The sequence below is a fragment of the Mytilus californianus genome, unplaced genomic scaffold (assembly GCF_021869535.1).
Source record: "Mytilus californianus isolate M0D057914Y unplaced genomic scaffold, xbMytCali1.0.p SCAF_4, whole genome shotgun sequence".
Lineage (NCBI taxonomy): Eukaryota > Metazoa > Mollusca > Bivalvia > Mytilida > Mytilidae > Mytilus > Mytilus californianus.
The window spans coordinates 90,198,867-90,217,367 of NW_026262690.1; the positions used below are offsets into that span (position 1 = coordinate 90,198,867).

The window sequence follows — 18,501 nt, forward strand, 5'->3', positions numbered from 1 at the left end:
CGCTTTGCATACACACCCATGGTCAAATATGAATATATTGTATGTCAGCTGATCGACAATGTCATGATTTGTTTGGGCTGTTCCGCTCATACTCCCATGTCATATGCTTTTTATACGCCCGTTTACGGGACGTATTATGGTATACCGTTGTCCGTCTGTCCGTCCGTCGTCAACATGTCAGACATTAACTCAAAAACGCTTTAACCAATTTGCATATAATTTTGATGAATTGTTTATATCTATTGACGTGAGCTCCCTTTCGTTTTTTATAAATTTTAGATTTAACGTTTCCGAGTTATGTGGTTTTATTCATTAAAAAAAGGGGGGTTTTCCAGTTTTCGGACAATAACTCAAGAATGCTTTCACCAACTTGCAAGAAATTTTGGTTAATTGTTTATATCTATTGACATGAGCTCCCTTTTGATTTTTATAAATTTTAGATTTTACGTTTCCAAGTTACGGGGTTTTATTCATAAAAAAAAGGGGGATTTTCCAGTTTTCGGATAATAACTCAAAAATGCTTTCAGCAGTTCTCATAAAACTTTGATGAATTGTTGATATCTATTGATGTAAGCTCCCTTTAGAATTTTATGAATTTTAGATTTTACATTTCCAAGTTATGGGGTTTTATTCATTAAAAAAGGGGTATTTTCCAGTTTTCAGACAATAACTCAAAAATGCTTTCAGCAATTCTCATGAAACTTTGGTGAATTATTTATAGTTATTGATGTAATCTCCCTATTGATTTTCATAAATTTCAAATATGACATTGAGAAGAAATTGAACTTTATTTGTTTATAGTCTGACAACAGATCTACTAAGTATTGCGCAACAGCATAGTGTATTGCACAACAGCAAGAAATCTTTAATTGAATATAAATTCAATTCATATAACTAATTTCAAGTTCTTTGACTACATTTATTCAGAAACATATAATATGTCAAATATTTAATTACAATCCAAATTCAGACCTGTATCAAGCTTGAATATTGTGTCCATTTTTGCCCCAACTGTTCAGGGTTGGACCTCTGCGGGCGTATCCAGCTGTGCTCAGCGAAGCAGTTTATTTATGATTGAGCTACCGGACGTCAATCAGTGTAAATGACATCATTGAACGATGTTGAAAGAATATAAGCATTTTACGGGAAAATGCACAGTTGTGAAAAACAAGGAATCATAAACAAACGATGATAAAATATGTTAAAAGACAATTTTTTTACATATAAGTAAGATTATCATTTAAATTCATCCAAGCCTATCTAAGTAGGTTATTGTATAAGTAGGCTATCGCTCATGGTAAAATATTTCATATTCTATTTCCAAAGTTTTACATCATTTATGGGGAAACCAGATATTAACTGATGTCATTTTGTTAATTTTATACTTACAGACCATATTTTTAGCCATTTCACGGAAAATTACAATATAGGTATTCTTGAGGTTTTGAATTTAGCATGCTTTACAGTAAATCTAAGTCTTTTTTTAATTTGTCTATTGTGTAAGTACCTTAGTTAACACAAGTAATGGACTAAATGTTTGGATGTCTGCACAAGTGCTATGTAAAATGTATTGAAATATACAGGATTCATGTTTAATTTTTTTCTGTTATATTTTCAGTGAGGAAAACAAAGCAAAGCAGACCAAAAAGGTAAGGTTTTTAGAAAGCAGTTGATATTGTAGAATGTTTGTCCCCACAGCTACATCATGCGTCACATGTACAAACTAGTTTGAAATAAGTGCTGAGCAACTATTTTTTCAGGAGTTAAGCCCCTTGGTATGTCTGAGCATTCATCTAGGCTTTCAATTTTTGCCAGATTTTTATGACACTTTATATCAAAAGTTGAAATTCGCAGTCTCGTAAATGTTGAAAATTAGTGCTTACTATTTTTTAACTGAGTTATGCCAGTTGGAAATATAAATTATATGGAAAAATGCATTGTACTCTCAATATTACATTTCTTGAATGAAGTTTTATATCTGCAATGTCTTGGTAAAAGTTAAATGATCAGCACTGGTTAACTATTTCTAGGGGTTTTGTCGTTGAGGGGAAATAGAACTTTAATTATAAAATTTCTTTTTCAGTGATAACATGCTTACATTTCTTGTAGGAAAAAAAAAGCAATGTTGGAGTCTTTTCCCTTGCTTATATTAAATATGTGAATCAGCAAGGGACATTAGAATGCTGTTTTTGTAGGATTTTAAAATTTTACATTTTATAGTATATTTTTTGGTTACTTACATTTATATCATAGGTACATTTACTTGTAATTTTTATTTTCACGTTCTTGAAAAAGATGAAAATTTAGTCTTGAAAACTCAAATTTGTGTGGCATTCTTTTATAGAAAAAATGGTATATCACACAATATCACTATACACACACATGAAGAACATAGATGAAATAGTCAATCAATATCTTATAAGAGTTGTTGCCCTTGAAGACTGATTTTAACCCATTTTTTGGAAGAAACTATAGCAGTTAGAAAGAATCTTCAAATATTAAAAATGATCAGCAAAATAAGATATACAAATCAGTCACCTGGGCGAAAATAGTCGTCTAACCCTTATAGGATCCTTTATAGTTCATTACCACTGAGAGCAATCATGTTGTAATACTGTTCATTATTTACCTTTATTGCAGGAAAAGGAGATGACAGAACCAGTTGGACCAATACAAAAAGAGTTCGCTCTTGGCCTCTCTGAGAAGAATGCTACATCTGGTTTAGGAACAGGGAAAGGAATTCCTGGACTTGGTGATGGAAAAGATGTGCAAGTAGTGGAAAAAGATCTAGAGAAAAAGGAAGACAAAGAAAAATCTCCAATTGATGACAAATCAACTGAAAATCAAAAAATGGTTGAAGAAAAACAAAATTCCGAACAGATGCTGGACAACCAAAATCAAGGACCAAAACCACTGATGGGACAAGGTCTTAGACCACAAGGGCCTGGTATGAATCAACCATTTGGTCCAAATCAAGGACAAGGTCCTAGACCATTTGGTCCAAATCAAGGACAAGGTCCTAGACCTTTTGGTCCAAATCAAGGCCAAGGTCCAAGACAGTTTGGTCCAAATCAGGGTCAAGGACCTAGAGGATTTGCTCCTAATCAAGGACAGGGTCCAAGACAATTTGGTCCAAATCAGAGTCAAGGACCTAGGGGGTTTGCTCCAAACCAAGGACAGGGGCCAAGACAGTTTGGTCCAAATCAGCAGCTGGAAAATGAATTTGATCAAGACCCCCTACAGATAGATCTGATGCAAGGCCAGCAGGGTCAGAGGCAGTTTGGAGCAAGAGGCTTTGGTCAAAGAGGGGCAAGGGGACAAGTTCCAGGTCAGAGGGGGACAAGAGGACAAGTTCCAGGTCAAAGAGGGGCAAGAGGACAAGTTCCAGGTCAGTTTGGTCCTAGGGGTTTTAATCAGAATCAGGGACCAAGAGGTTTGGGATTTCAAAACCAGATGGGACAGAATCAGCGAATGTTAGGGCAGTTTGAAGAAGAGAATTCTGAACAATATGGAGAACAAAATTTTGGACATTCAGATGAACCACTTGAATTCATGGGAAATTTCAATCAAAATAAACCTGACAGAGGAATGAGAGGTCGTGGAAGAGGTCAGATGAACAGGGGTCGGGGCCGAGGTAGAGGTTGGCAACTAAATCAGTTTCAGGAGGAACAGATGAACCAACAACAACAGCCGCAGCCTGTCGAAGAACCTGAAGTTTATAATGAAGAGGAGGTGAGTTCCAAAATTTTAAAAAAAGGGTTGAATTAGAAGCTTTTTAGTGTGGATTTGATATTTCTGTAATTCATTGAGGTATAAAAACAAAGTAATTAGTCTCTTTTGTTTGGCAGTTTTCATACATAGGGAATTCACATAAATAAATGTTTTGTTCTTCAATCCAATTTTATTTCTTTCATTGGCATGATTGGTGAAGTTTTATACAATAATTTCTCTGACATGATGAACAAAGGGTAAAGATTATTTTTATAGAATATGTATATCATGCATAAAAAACTTACAGAATTAAAATTAAACCTTTTTAAAATAATCATATGAGGACACCAGAAAAAGCTGTCTTTAATTTTTTTTTAGTGAAAGTTGTTTTTGAAATATAATGATTGATTGGTGTTTAAAGCCACTTTCAGAACTAATGGCTATTTTGTGGCTGTTAGTTTTTATTGGTAGAGGAATCCGGAGAGAACCTACCGACCTTCTGCAGAAAAACTGACAATCCTAGTCAATTAAGATTGTGGTCAAATGCACCTGCCTCGTGTGGGTTTGACTTCATAACCTCAGTGTTAACAGGCGAGTGATATAGTTGTTGGTCCACTTGGAACTCTTGGCCATTGAGGCCTCTTTTTAAAAATATAAATGAATGAATTGACTTATTATACAATACATGTGTGTTTGTGAAAATGATATTTATCACGTAAACTGGAGACCAAACTTTTGGAAGTCGAAAATGTATAAAATATTTATACATGTAGCAACAAAGATTAAAAAAGAATAGAGAGGAGCCAAATCCATATACGTGTAGTCACACTTTGCCTGTGGGAGTTGCATCTTTAGTTTGAGTACAGTGTACATACTGTAGAAACATTGATTTTCGTTGGGTTGAAATGGGCTATATAAATATTTGTGATTTCAAGTATGTTAAAGTAATCTACTTTGTGAATTAAATTTTCCTTGGAGTTTTAATCTCGTAAATAATAATGTCTATCCACAAAATAAACGAAATCAATACTCCAAGAAAATTTCTGCTTTTACTTTACAGTACTTCATAAACAAAAATTTACTATTGGAATGTCATGAATAGCTTAGTGGAAGCATCTAATTTTGTTTAATGGTGCTTTTTGTATGGTTTAAACTTCAAATAAAAAATATTCAAATATTCAAAAAAATTAATGAAAGGAAGTGTATACTTCAATGAGACAGCAATATAAAAATAAGAAAATATGGTGTGATTGTCAATGAGACAACTCTCCACCAGAGACCAAAAGACATAGAAGTTAACAACTAAAGGTCACCATACAGCCTTCAACAATGAGCAAAACTCATACCGCATAGTAAGCTATATAAGGCCCTGATATGAAAAATGTAAAACAATTCAAAGGAGAAAACTCACAGCCTGATTTATGTACAAAACAATAAGCCAAAAACAAATATGATATACAACAACAAATGAAATGACAACCACTATATTACAGGCTCCTGACTTTGGACAGGCATATAAAGAATGTGGCAGGGTTAACATGTTTGCTGGTGTCAAACCCTCCCCTTCACCTGGGACAGAGGTGTAACAGTACAACATTAGAACAAACTTTAAAAATCAGTTGAAAGGCCTCAACTCATCAGATCGATACAAAGCACAAAAATAACTAACAAAAACAAAAAGTACACAAAGTACAGATCTAAGAGTACTAACAGTTATTGAAAGCTATTTCAAAGCCAATAACAACTGGTAAAAAAATCACATATCTAAAACTAGAATATCAATCATTACACTTCCAATGGATTTAGTGTAAAGATGTCATTAATAGTCTGAGAAAAACATGACTTTGTGCAGCACCAATAATACAATCAAAAGGTAAAATATGTTCATATACAGTCTATAACAATAGATAAGTTTAAATAATTATGTCAAGGTCTTTATTGCACAGAGTATAGACAGGTAATGAATAAATTTTATAGAAACTACCATCTAAGATCTGCCACCAAATTATCCAAAGAGGTAAAAACCCTACTTAGAATCTATGCAAAGACAACCCTTGATTTGGTTCATGACATGGACTTAATACATTAAAATGAAGCTTGTTTTATGTTTTCTGTTTTAAATTTTGCACATACACAAACACATCTGTGCTATAACATTGTATAAAGCAATGAATTTAAAATTGGAAAGGTTAGATCATTGCAATGACAGAATATAGTTGAAAAATGATCAATATACCAGGCTTTTTATAGTGATCACTGTGAATAAGTAAATTGCATTTGATAATGTTTTTTTCTATTCCTTTCATTTTCTTCATTTTCAAATGTAGGAAAAAGAGAGATTAAGAAGAGAATTGGAGGAAGAAGGTGAACAGTGGATGGCAACACATCAACAACAACAAGAGGAAATTAAGAACATTGAAAACAGAAGGGTAAGATATCTAGTTGGGGACACTTTTGAAAAAGATATTTAGCACTTGGGTCATACTTTTATCAATCAAAGTCTGAAATAAGAATTTAGTTTAATTGAAAAAAAATAAGGGGAAATACAAACTTGAATTTAATAAAACATTTAGAATAGAACTTTCAGTTCATTGTTGATTTTGTTATTTTTACTCTATTTAAGATTCAAAGGTGAATATGAACATTTTTGGCATTGCCTTTTACAAAACTTTAGGCTTTCTTAAGTTCAATGCTAAGCATGTCTTGAACTCTGTCAACTTTTAGGCATGGGAATACCTAAATGTGATTTTAAAAGAAACTTGTTAATTACAAAAAAATGCTATTATCCAATTTTGGCGAGAATATGGTAATCAACTTTAAAATAACAAAAATAGATCCCATCGTAAAAATATTTCAGGAATATCAAAATGTTACATGGTTTGAAATGAGATTGCTTATTTAAGATAAGAGTTACCAATCCATCAAAATTCACATTTGAATAAGACAGTTATTCCTCCTTAATATCTAAGTAAAAATTAAAACAATCTGTTGGCTTTAAATAGATTTTCATAGTATACTTCCCATTTAAATATTCTTTCAAGTTTTTGGCAAATTCAGGAAAAACTTGGAAAGAAGCTATAATAAGAATCTCCCTCTTCTCTCCATATTTTTATATGACCGCAAAAAAATTTTTGTGGTCGTATATTGGTATGACGTTGGCGTGGTCGTCGTCGTCGTCTGGCGTCGTCCGGCGTCGTCCGAAGACACATTGGTTTTCGCACTCTAACTTTAGTTTAAGTGAATGGATCTCTATGAAATTTTACCACAAGGTTCAATACCACAAAAGGAAGGTTGGGATTGATTTTGGGGGTTATGGTACCAACAGTAAAGGAATAAGGGGCCAAAAAGGGGCCAAAAATAAGCATTTTTGTAACTTCCAGACATAACTTGTGTGTTAGTGTATGGATCTCTCTGACATTGTACCACAAGGTTCCATATCACAAAAGGAATGCTGGGATTGATTTTGGGGGTAATTGCCTCAAAATTTTAGGAATTAGGGGCCAAAAAAGGGGCAAAAAACAAGCATTTTTCTAGTTTCATTACAATAACTTGTGTGTAAGTGTATGGATCTTCCTGAAATTGTACTACAAGGTTCCATATCACAAAGGGAAAGCTGGAATTGAGTTTGGGGGTAATTGCCGAAACGTTTAGGAATGGGGGGCCAAAAAGGGGCCAAAAATAAGCATTTTTCTAGTTTCCAGACAATAACTTGTGTTCAAGTGTATGGATCTCTCTGAAATTGTACTGCAAGGTACCATACCACAAAGGGAAGGCTGGGATTGATGATGGGGGTAATTGCCTCAATATTTTAGGAATTAGGGGCCAAAAAGGGGCAAAAAACAAGCATTTTTCTAGTTTCAGGACAATAACTTGTGTGTAAGTGTATGGATCTTTCTGAAATTGTACTACAAGGTTCCATATCACAAAGGGAAAGCTGGATTTGAGTTTGGGGGTAATTGCCCTTAACGTTTAGGAATTTGGGGCCAAAAAGGGCCCAAAAAACACATTTTTCTAGTTTCCAGACAATAACTTGTGTTCAAGTGTATGGATCTCTCTGAAATTGTACTGCAAGGTACCAATCCAAAAAGGGAAGGCTGGGATTGAGTTTGGGGGTGATGAATCATAAGGGGGTTCAAAAAATTGGGGGGGGGGGGGGGGGATTTTTTTTTTTTCCTTTTTTTTTTCTTTTAAAATTTTCCATTTTAAGTTGGTTATTTCTGATTTATATTTAAAAGCAAATAATAATGATATGGTAGGAGATACACACCAAACAGGATGTGTAAATTATTATATAATAAGTATTGTGCAATAGCAAGAAATTTTCAATTGCGCAGTATTGCACAATAGCAAGAAATCTTCAATTGCACAGTATTGCGCAATAGCAAGAAATCTTCAATTGCACAGTATTGCGCAATAGCAAGAAATATCCAATAGCACAATATTGCGCAATAGCAAGAAATTGTCAATTGTACAGTATTGCGCAATAGCAAGAAATATTTAATTGCACAGTATTGTGCAAAAGAAGATACTTCGTTTAAATTGCTTATTTCTTGACCAATTTCAATGGGGTTTTATTCTTGAATTCTTGGGTTTATTTAATATGCTGAATCTAACCGTGTATTTAGTTTTTGGATTTTGGGCCCCGTTTTTAAATTGGTCCACATTGAGGTCCAAAGGGTCCAAAATTAAACTTTGTTTGATTTCATCAAAAATTGAATTATTGGGGTTCTTTGATATGCTGAATCTAAACATGTATTTAGATTTTTGATTATGGGCCCAGTTTTCAAGTTGGTCCAAATCGAGGTCCAAAGGGTCCAAAATTAAACTTTGTTTGATTTCATCAAAAATTGAAATATTGGGGTTCTTTGATATGCCGAATCTAACCATGTATTTAGATTCTTAATTTTTGGTTCCGTTTTCAAATTGGTCTACATTAAGGTCCAAAGGGTCCAAAATTAAACTTAGTTTGATTTTAACAAAAATTGAATTCTTAGGGCTCTTTGATATGCTGAATCTAAACATGTATTTAGATTTTTGATTATGGGCCCAGTTTTCAAGTTGGTCCAAATCGGGGTCCAAATTAAACTTTGTTTGATTTCAACAAAAATTGAATATATGGGGTTCTTTGAAATGCTGAATCTAACCATGTATTTAGATTTTTGATTTTTGGGCCCCGTTATCAACTTTGGCCACATTGAGGTCAAAAGGGTCCAAAATTAAACTTTGTTTGATTTCATCAAAAATTGAATTCTTGGGGTTCTTTGATATGCTGAATCTAACCATGTATTTAGATTTTGGATATTGGACCATAATAGGTGAATGTCCAATTTAAAATTTTTAAGTTCTTAGACCACATTCATTCTGTGTCAGAAACCTATGCTGTGTCAAATATTTAATCACAATCCAAATGCAAAGCTGTATCAAGCTTGAATGTTGTGTCCATACTTGCCCCAACTGTTCAGGGTTCGACCTCTGCGGTCGTATCAAGCTGCGCCCTGCGGAGCATTTTATTATAGAAGTAGAACAAGAATTTTAAAATATATTTTAATAAGACCTGAAGAGAAACTTTTACTTACTGACTTTTTAGAAAGTTAAACAAAGGTCATGAGGGTTTACACATATTCATTAAGCATTTCTTTAAATATTTGCTTTATAAAATTTTCTTAGCTTGAATTTAGACTGAAATTTAACATTCTGTTATATAAGGTACTGCATGGCTTCCAAAACGGTCATATATTCCCGACATTTATAAATTTACTGGACATTGTCCGCCTGGGAAAATCATGAAACGGACATCTACTTTTTAGTTCTCAAGGTTTTCTTAAGAGACGGTCATTTTAACATAATCCAATTGGAAGTTTATGCGATCTTGACTTAACCTTTTGCCTTAAACAGCCACACATTTCTGGTCATAAAAGTGACATGATGATTAAGTCCTATCAAAACAACCCCTACTTTAATACTTTCTCATTTTAATCAAGGCTAATTAGTTGTCGGACAGCTAAAATTTACGTGTTCAAGTGACCGGTGAACTATTTTGTAGAGGACATTGATCGGTCTATTTAGAGTTATTTTCTTACATTTCAGCGGTTTGCATCTAATTAATTTAGTCACAAAGATTAAATTATTAGAAATACGTTTATAAACATGATTTGATGAAAAATTTAAAAAGGTTTTAAATGAAAAATCGTCAGAACCACGTTGTTTGAACTAGTACACGTTTGCGCAGGTGGGAAATTTAATTATGCATCCTAATTTCTTCAAAAATGCTTAAATTATCATTGATACCTTTATCTTACGTTCTTTTCGAGCATTTTCTTGAAGAAATAACGTGGAAAGAGCTACTAACACTCAATCGTGCTTTGTAAATGTACACGGATTTTAGGTATCCGTCTCTGGTCCATGTTTTACCATTGTCAAGTCAACATCCTGTATTAGTAAAATGTCTTTTTAAAAACAAAAGTAAAGTTTTGACAACGTTATTTTGCACAAATAAAGGCAGATATTAGTACGCTGGTGCTGCACACTTCGAATGATGCACTACCAATTTAACAGTTACCATCAGAGTATCGAATTTATATCAAAGTAAAGTTTAATATCGTTTTTTTTATGTCAATCATTGGTTATATGATGGCCAACTGATTACCATAATTGACGTTTGAAACTTAGTCTTAAGGGATTAAAATCAGGATAAGACATAAAATGTCCGGCTGGCTCAATTTTTTTTTGGAAGCACTGGGTACTGAATGTTGACATAATATAAAAAAAGATGTGGTATAATTGTCAATGAGACAACTCTCCACCAGAGACCAAATGACATAGAAGTTAAAAACTATAGGTCACAGCACAGCCTTCAACAATGAGCAAAACCAATACTATATAAGCCATTTTCTCAAGTTACGTATGAACACTTCCATCCATTGAAACTAGTTCTTGGATTTTAAACTTCTTTTGAAATAATTTTTACAAATCTAGAACTTAATGCAATACCTAAAGAAACATGTGATTCCAGCCAACTACACCAAATGATGCTCAATGAAAGAATTTTTACTGTACATTACTTACAGGAGCCGTGGGGAGATAGGCGAACACCACCATTACATGGCGACAGATTTGAAAGACCACCATATGATGATAGACCACCATTTGATGATCCTTATAGAAGAGATCCTTATTATGATAGGGTGGATCCATATTTTGACAGGCGGGATCCATATTATCCAGACAGAAGACCTTATGAATATGATCCTTACAGGTTAGTACTGAAAGAGTAGACAGGGCTAGATGGAAATAACTATTTTAAGCATGTATTTTTAAAGTTATGGTGTATTTATTCTTGAGATAAATTTTCTTATGTGTGCCACATCATTCTCTGAATTTTAGGCCAGTTTATGTTCTAAACTTTAAATAAGACGTACACCACCTATTTATTCTTGGCCCTTACTCCTATCCACTTAAAATTTTTCACTTCCATAGATAAAAATAAAAATGGGGGCGGGATCAATGTTCTGTTATTTATACATCAGGCCGTACTGGTTATAGGAATTCTGAATATGCCAAACCAGGTACTTCATATCTGAGAAAAAGGCAATATATGCCCTCAATTTTAGAATTCATTCATACATTTTTGTAGTATTCAAAATTATCAGCCAAAAGGCATTCTACAAGAATCACCAGTCCTTCGCCTTTGATCTGATACCTTAATAATTAAAATATATTCTACATAGTTTTATATTTACACCTATGCATAGGAACTATTTTGTTTTAAATATGTACTACTTTCCAGTATGTTCTTTTTTTACCGGGCCCGATATAAAAAGGCAATTTGGTGGTGTCACATCTTACAAAGTCTAACCCAAATTATTTTTGCAAATAATTCCCCCCAAGCTGGTGCTAGGGGCTGTTTAAACTTGCAGTGAAGTGAGAGTTTTTTTGCTCCATGTTGAAGGCCTCACTGTGACTGAGATGAAGAACAGCAATAAAAGCTTTTTGTGTTTTTTTTGCTGTTCATGTACTGATTAAGTTCCATGAATGGATACCCCATATCTTTTTTTTTTCTTTACTTTTTTTTCTTTTTTAAATGTTCTCTGGAAGAAATCCGTGAAGCATACATTTACCACTTTGTTAGTTCATATGTTTGACCAGAGCAAAAGGTTTCTGAATGATATCTTTGTTTAGTTTTGTAATATTATTGACATGAAATGTGGATAGAGCTCAATTTCAGCATTGTACAATATACTGTTAAAAAAGTTCTATCCCATGGAATGTAACAGTCATATAAAGTTAAAAAAACCAAACCATTGTCCAGATGATTGCCTTTGGAAGCTCATTATATATGCACCTTGAACCTCTTAAATCAGTTTATACTACATGGATCTAGTGTTATACTTGGACAAATCATGTTGTGTTTTTGAAAGCAAGCTTCTATTAATTTTGCCTTTCTGTCAGCTTGCTGTTAGATGTTCATCTTTTTTATACGCCCGTTTACGGGACGTATTATGGTATACCGTTGTTGTTTTATTGGGTTATTATTTCATTGATAATTGCATCTATATATCATGTATTTTTATGAATAATAAAAGACATCAACCCAATGACAAAAAAAAAACCAAGAAAGCAACTGAATTTGAATTTTCAGGAAGTGCATTTAAACAGCTTGTTTAAAGAAACCTTTGAAAAGTTTGAGTTCAAAGTGGACATAATCCAGAAAACCAGATGAGAGTTTTACATTCTTACAGCCTTATAATTTTGTGCATATGCTTATATTTTTAGCAGTAGACCACATGACTATTGGTACCCTGACAGATATGGAGCTCCGCCAAGGGAACCATCACCGAGACTGTTTGTAGCACCGGAAGTGATAGATCATGGTCACAAGTCAAGTGGACTGACAGATTATCCGACAGACAGAGGTACACACTTTATTATGGCTTTTTTTATCAGATTGATTTAAGTCATATCGTACCTAAACTCTAGGAATGGAAACTTCAGTGCATTCACCTCGTTTATTTGTCAACAAATATTTGTCCCACTTTTCTCTGAGGCACTACCAAACATTATGATTTCATATTTGGTCAGCAGCTTGACAGTGATGAATTGTAACGTGTTAGCTCTGTTTGGATCGGTCAGACACCTATTTCATGTTTCCTGATACTTGAAATTTAGCTTTTGAATGAACTTTGTTTATGGAAAAATCCAAATAGAGAACAACTTGACTTTTGCATCACGTTTCAGTATTTTTATTTCTTTTTCAACAGAGCCAATAGAATACAAACCTCCACAAGTTATAGATTATGGACATGGGAAATCATCAGATGATGCACCACCAAGTTCAGGTAAGGCTAGTTAAGTTGTACATGCATATTCTGTAACGGGGAAGACAGCCATGTACTGTAAATTCAGAAATTCGTGAAAGTGAAAAAGGAGGGAGGAAGGAAGTTGTTGAAGAATTGAAATAAAGACCTACTTCAACTGCTACATTGTTTTTAACAAAGTGCTTCTGCCCTAATTTACTTTCTTATTGGGTATTTAATAGACATGAAAAGCTGGATAACTCGGAATGTCAAAAATATGCACTTTTGCCTGTTCTCTACTCTTGACTTAGGAATGCTTGTGTTGGCTTTGTTCCTGGCAAAGAAGATCGAGTGAATGTTGTATTCTTTATTTCTAGAATAACTACTGTAAAAGCAGAAATTTTCGTGGAGGATTTAATTTCGTTTATTTCATGGAAAGAATATATCCACGAAATTAAAACCCCAACGAAAATTTAACCTACATATAATATCACTTCTATTTACTGGAAACCACGAAATTAAATCCCCATGAAATATTATATATAGACCAAACCACGAAATTTTAACCCCACGAAAATTAATGTTTCTACAGTATATTTTATGAGATACTCAAATTTTCTGAACATTATGAATACTTGCCGAAATATATTACTTTGACATTTCTGTAGATTCAGATTTTGAATCCTGAGAGTTACAAAACATTATATCTGAAATTCTGACGATAACAAAGAAAGCATGGAATGGGAAAATCTGAGAAGCCTTGTTCTCTGTTTTTTTTTAAGTGTTGCTGTTGCACTGAAGTTAAACTTACATCTCGTTTTATTGATGTTTGCATTATATGTATAATACTTTTGTTTTTTTTTGTAATTGCTTACATCTACTTCATTTGAACTTTGGTGGATGGTTGGCAATCATAATTCATCTCCTTATTTTTATATGGTTATGGTCAATCTAATTGATCAAATCCTGTGTCAACGTTATGTTTACAAGGATCTGACTTTAATCCTATTCCTTTTCTGTTCTGAAGATCTTTTTGGAATCCTTAAGATTTGCCTAAATGTTACTATACCTTTAAAAAATTTCAGACAGGAATTTCATTGATAAAGGGATGATTATTAAAAGCAAAAGGAGAAAGGAGCAGATATCCTTGTAAGCAAAGCATAGACAAAGCACCTGAATTTCAATAAGGTTTACCAGGCTGTTGTAGGAAAATCTCAGTAGTTCAGTTACTTGTAAAGTTATTTTCATCTTTTAGATATGTCTCATGGTTTCAACCCTGACAGTCGACAAAGCTATGACAGGGAATCTGACTTCAGTAGGGATTACTATGAAAGAGATAGTAGAGGCAGAGATAATAACAGAGATAGTAGCCGAGATGGTTATGGAGATTATTCATCATCATCTTCGTCAAGGGACAGAGACAGGGATAGAGACAAAAATAGAGATAGAGATCGAGATAGGGAGAGGGATAGAGATAGAGATAGGTAAGTCGCTCTATCATGAGATAGGGAGAGGGATAGTGATAAGGATAGGTAAGTCGCTCCATCATGAGATAGGGAGAGAGATAGAGATAGAGATAGGTAAGTCGCTCTATCATGAGAAAGGGAGAGGGATAGAGATAGGTAAGTCGCTCTATCATGAGATAGGGAGAGGGATAGAGATAGAGATAGGTAAGTCACTCTATCATGAGATAGGGAGAGGGATAGAGATAGGGATAGGTAAGTCGCTCTATCACTACACAATCAGTGCATGTTTATGAATATTTCGATGTAAAAGCAGTCATAAAAAAAAATGGATGTGTTAAATATACATCAATTGGGGTGAGGGGGGCTGTAGTAGTTTTTGTTTTTGAGGCATTCAAAAATTAAATTGAAAATGTATTGAATATATTCAGACATGTACCTTGATAATTTCGGTTTTGGTTACAATTATGCTGTATTATACTAATGAAAGGATAACCCAACATATAAGTTGAAAGGATATCCCCATTTATTCCAGAAATTTTACATTAGCAGAAAAAATTTGAAAATGGTATTGAAATTGAGTCTCTAGATTCCATACAAAATATCAAGTAGCTATAAAAGTTTCATACCTGTGAAAGTTTCAGTCTGGGTCAAAAAGATGCTTTATTATCATAAAGCTGGTTAAACTTTTTTTTTGTTTAATTGAAAGAGTTAGCATCCTTAAATACAATGAACTAGCATCATGTTTGTCATTTATGATTACCCTGAAACAAAACAACTGTGAGGATCATTCTTTGATTGTTCAAATTATAAATTATGTACAATAGTAATTTAATGATGCATTTGAATGATAGACTATGTTTTGTTTTGTTTGAAGGTCTAGTAAATCAGTACATGAACCAAAAGTGGAAACAGTTAAAATAGACGATTTGTTAGTGCCACCTGGTAGAAAACACAGGCCACCACAGATTGTTGTTATGCTGAGAGGACTTCCAGGGTCAGGAAAAACATATGTTGGCAAACTTATTAAGGTAATGAGAGTTGAAATAAATTCTGAATGATTAATGAACTGTTGCATTTTAACGTACATGGTTCCCAGGGATAGCATTTTGAAAATAGAGTAACCACAAGTTGAAACAATTTTGGATTTAAAAACTTGTATGAACAACACTATATTTCATACTGACCCATTGTTTTGAATTCAAGTTGCCTTTCCTTGGTCCAATATAGGTTAATTGAACAGTTCAAAGAAAATTTAAAAATGATTCACTCATAAAAATATCATTAAAGCTGACAGCTGGCAGATAACAGCAGACAGGTCAAACATCTAAACTCGACATTGAAAAGTCCGAGAAAATGATGAAAATATATTTTGCATGACTGGATCAGGGATAGTATTTGCAACCTTTTTCAGTCAGATTTGCGCCACAATTCAACAAGACTATACAGGTGGCTAAATTAAAGTGTATTGTTTTGCAAGATGTTTTATCTAAGTCAAATTTTCACCTTGGGTACTCCCATTTTTCTCCGCCAATAAAACTGACCATCACGTAATTTTATAAATTTGTAGAAAATTGATTAAAATTTAAACCACATCAAACAAACACATATATATCCATGACTGTGTACATTTTATTCTAATGATGGGTTGTAATCATTTTAGGACAAGGAAGTTCAGCATGGTGGTGGTGCTCCCAGAATGCTTTGTTTAGATGATTATTTCATGACAGAAGTTGAAAAGACAGAAAAAGACCCTGAAACAGGCAAAAAAGTAAAAAAGAAGGTTGGTATGATAATGCATACTGTCAGGCAATGTACGACTGTTCTTTTAAGGAGATTTCACATGTTATTTTATTAGATCCCTTGAATGCTGTGATACATGGTCTTTCAAATTCAAAATCAGAAATGCAGATATTTGATGAAAGTCAAAGGTTACTTCTAAAGCTTATTCAAGAAGAATTTATTAGTTAGTTGTTTAAAACCTTGTAAACATCTAGATCAGGAACTGCAATTAAGTTCTATTTATTTGATCTACATTTTATGATTGAGTGACTCTTTTGGCATTTATGTTAAAATCATAGCTTTAAAAATCATTCTTAGAGGTTTTATTGTATCCATCACTATAAACATACACTATGAGATAGTATCATTTACAAAAGGTCAATGATGGCCTGAAAATTCTAAAAATTCATTTGAATATAATTATTGTATCAATTTAAGAAAGTAATAAATAAAAAAAACCTGCTAAATACAGAAGCAACAGGTTTTGGTTTGTTTGAATCAGTGCTGATGTCATGGTGACATCTTAATTATGCACTTGATGATGAAATTTAAATTTTGACTGTTTTAGGTCTATTTTAGAACAAAACTAAAGTCACAACGTATGAACCAACACAAAAAAAAATTCTGGTAATAAGACTAGGACTTGAAATTGTATAGAATTTTTTTATGGTTTATAATGTTTCATTATAGGTCTTAGAGTATGAGTTTGAGCCAGAATTGGAAAGTTCATATAGGAAAAATATGTATAAAAGTTTTAAAAAGACAATTGATGATGGATTCTTTCCTTTCATCATTGTTGATGCTGTGAATGAAAAAGAAAGACATTTTGAAGAATTTTGGAGCTACGCAAAATCTAAAGGATTTCAGGTAGGTTGAACTCATCAGATATTAGGCTAGCATGCAGACTTAGGCAAATACATGAAATTAAATATCCATGAAAATACAATTTTTCCTCAAACCAGGAAAATTTGTCTCAACAAAAATGAATTAATTCATAGTTTGTGCAACTTTAAACTAGTTAACACTAGATTAAAAAAATTTGGGATAAGAACTCAATTGTTGTACTTTTTATAAAATTTCTCACGATTACAAAATTAATTCTAAAAAAAAAGGTAAAACAAATAGAGATACAGTGTTTTCCCTAAAGTTTTAGTTAGCAGACTGATTTATAAAAGTAAAAGACAGAAAACTGTTTACATTGATAACTTTACATCTGACATGAAAGTAGAAAACATGAATCATGATGTAGATATATTTAGCCTGCTACCAGTAAGGAAAGTACTGATGATACTTATATGGCAATTTGTAAATATTGAAATATTGAAATGTCGTAATTGACGTATGAAATTAGTATTGCATTAGTTTTATTGGTTGTTATTTTATAATCAATCTCAAGTTTGATTTTATTTTACAGGTTTACATTGCTGAAATACAGGCTGATGTTGCAACCTGTGTTAAAAGAAACACACATAACAGATCTCAGAGTGAAATTGAAAAGGTGAGATATAGCAATACATGTATTTAAGGCTTCTGTTCAACTCAAACCTGTTACCTATTCTCTTTTCAATTTTTCTGTTTTGCGCAAAAGGAAGGGGTATTATAAGAGCCATTATTGCAACATTCTAAAAAATTTTAATCCTTTCAAAGTTGTGTTTTCTTTTATGAATAAATATGTAGTAGGTTGAGGTAAGTAAAGAAGAGTTTTTAAAATTTCTTATTGTATGTTATATATATTGTCTACTATGATTTGCTTAAAGAAATTGTACTGTAAGAGTTAGTAATTATGTTTTAGTACTTACTACCTGTTTTCCTGCCAACGGTTGTGATTATCTCAAGGCACACCGGCTTCCTCCACCAATAAAAAGTGGCCACAGCCTACTAGTTTATATATTGTTTATTAGATTTGAAAGACATTATTCTTTTTTCAGATTGAAAAAGGCTGGCAGGAGACACCAAAACATTATCTACGATTAGATGTTAGATCAATCCTTCAAGAAGTCTCAATACAAGAGGTACAATTTATTTTGTGAAAGCATATCAAGTTTCTTCATTTGAAGGCTTCTTATGATATATTTAATGAAAAATTAAAATGATTGTGAAGATATTTCATGTTAATAGTTGATAATTCAAATGATTATGTCCACATTTTTAACATTGTAAATTAAAATGGTCAGAAAGATATTTTAAACATAAAATTAAAACTGTAAAATGTTTTAGAAAATAATTTAAGAACGGTTCTTCAACAAGTTTCT

General features: G+C 32.9%; 1 protein-coding gene across 2 annotated transcripts in view; it reads left to right on the forward strand.

The window, feature by feature from the left end:
- Positions 1-18,501, forward strand: part of LOC127698785 (YLP motif-containing protein 1-like) — a 49,736-nt gene that overhangs the window by 15,781 nt on the left and 15,454 nt on the right. Inside the window, exons 5-16 of one of the 2 annotated variants that reach the window (XM_052202447.1) lie at positions 1,619-1,649; positions 2,641-3,732; positions 6,039-6,140; positions 10,779-10,966; positions 12,484-12,623; positions 12,969-13,046; positions 14,260-14,488; positions 15,345-15,498; positions 16,131-16,250; positions 16,940-17,116; positions 17,664-17,747; positions 18,178-18,261. In XM_052202447.1, coding sequence (XP_052058407.1) covers positions 1,619-1,649; positions 2,641-3,732; positions 6,039-6,140; positions 10,779-10,966; positions 12,484-12,623; positions 12,969-13,046; positions 14,260-14,488; positions 15,345-15,498; positions 16,131-16,250; positions 16,940-17,116; positions 17,664-17,747; positions 18,178-18,261 — 2,479 coding nt within the window. The remainder of the gene's footprint in view (positions 1-1,618; positions 1,650-2,640; positions 3,733-6,038; positions 6,141-10,778; positions 10,967-12,483; positions 12,624-12,968; positions 13,047-14,259; positions 14,489-15,344; positions 15,499-16,130; positions 16,251-16,939; positions 17,117-17,663; positions 17,748-18,177; positions 18,262-18,501) is intronic. The other variant, XM_052202448.1, reaches the window with a different exon arrangement.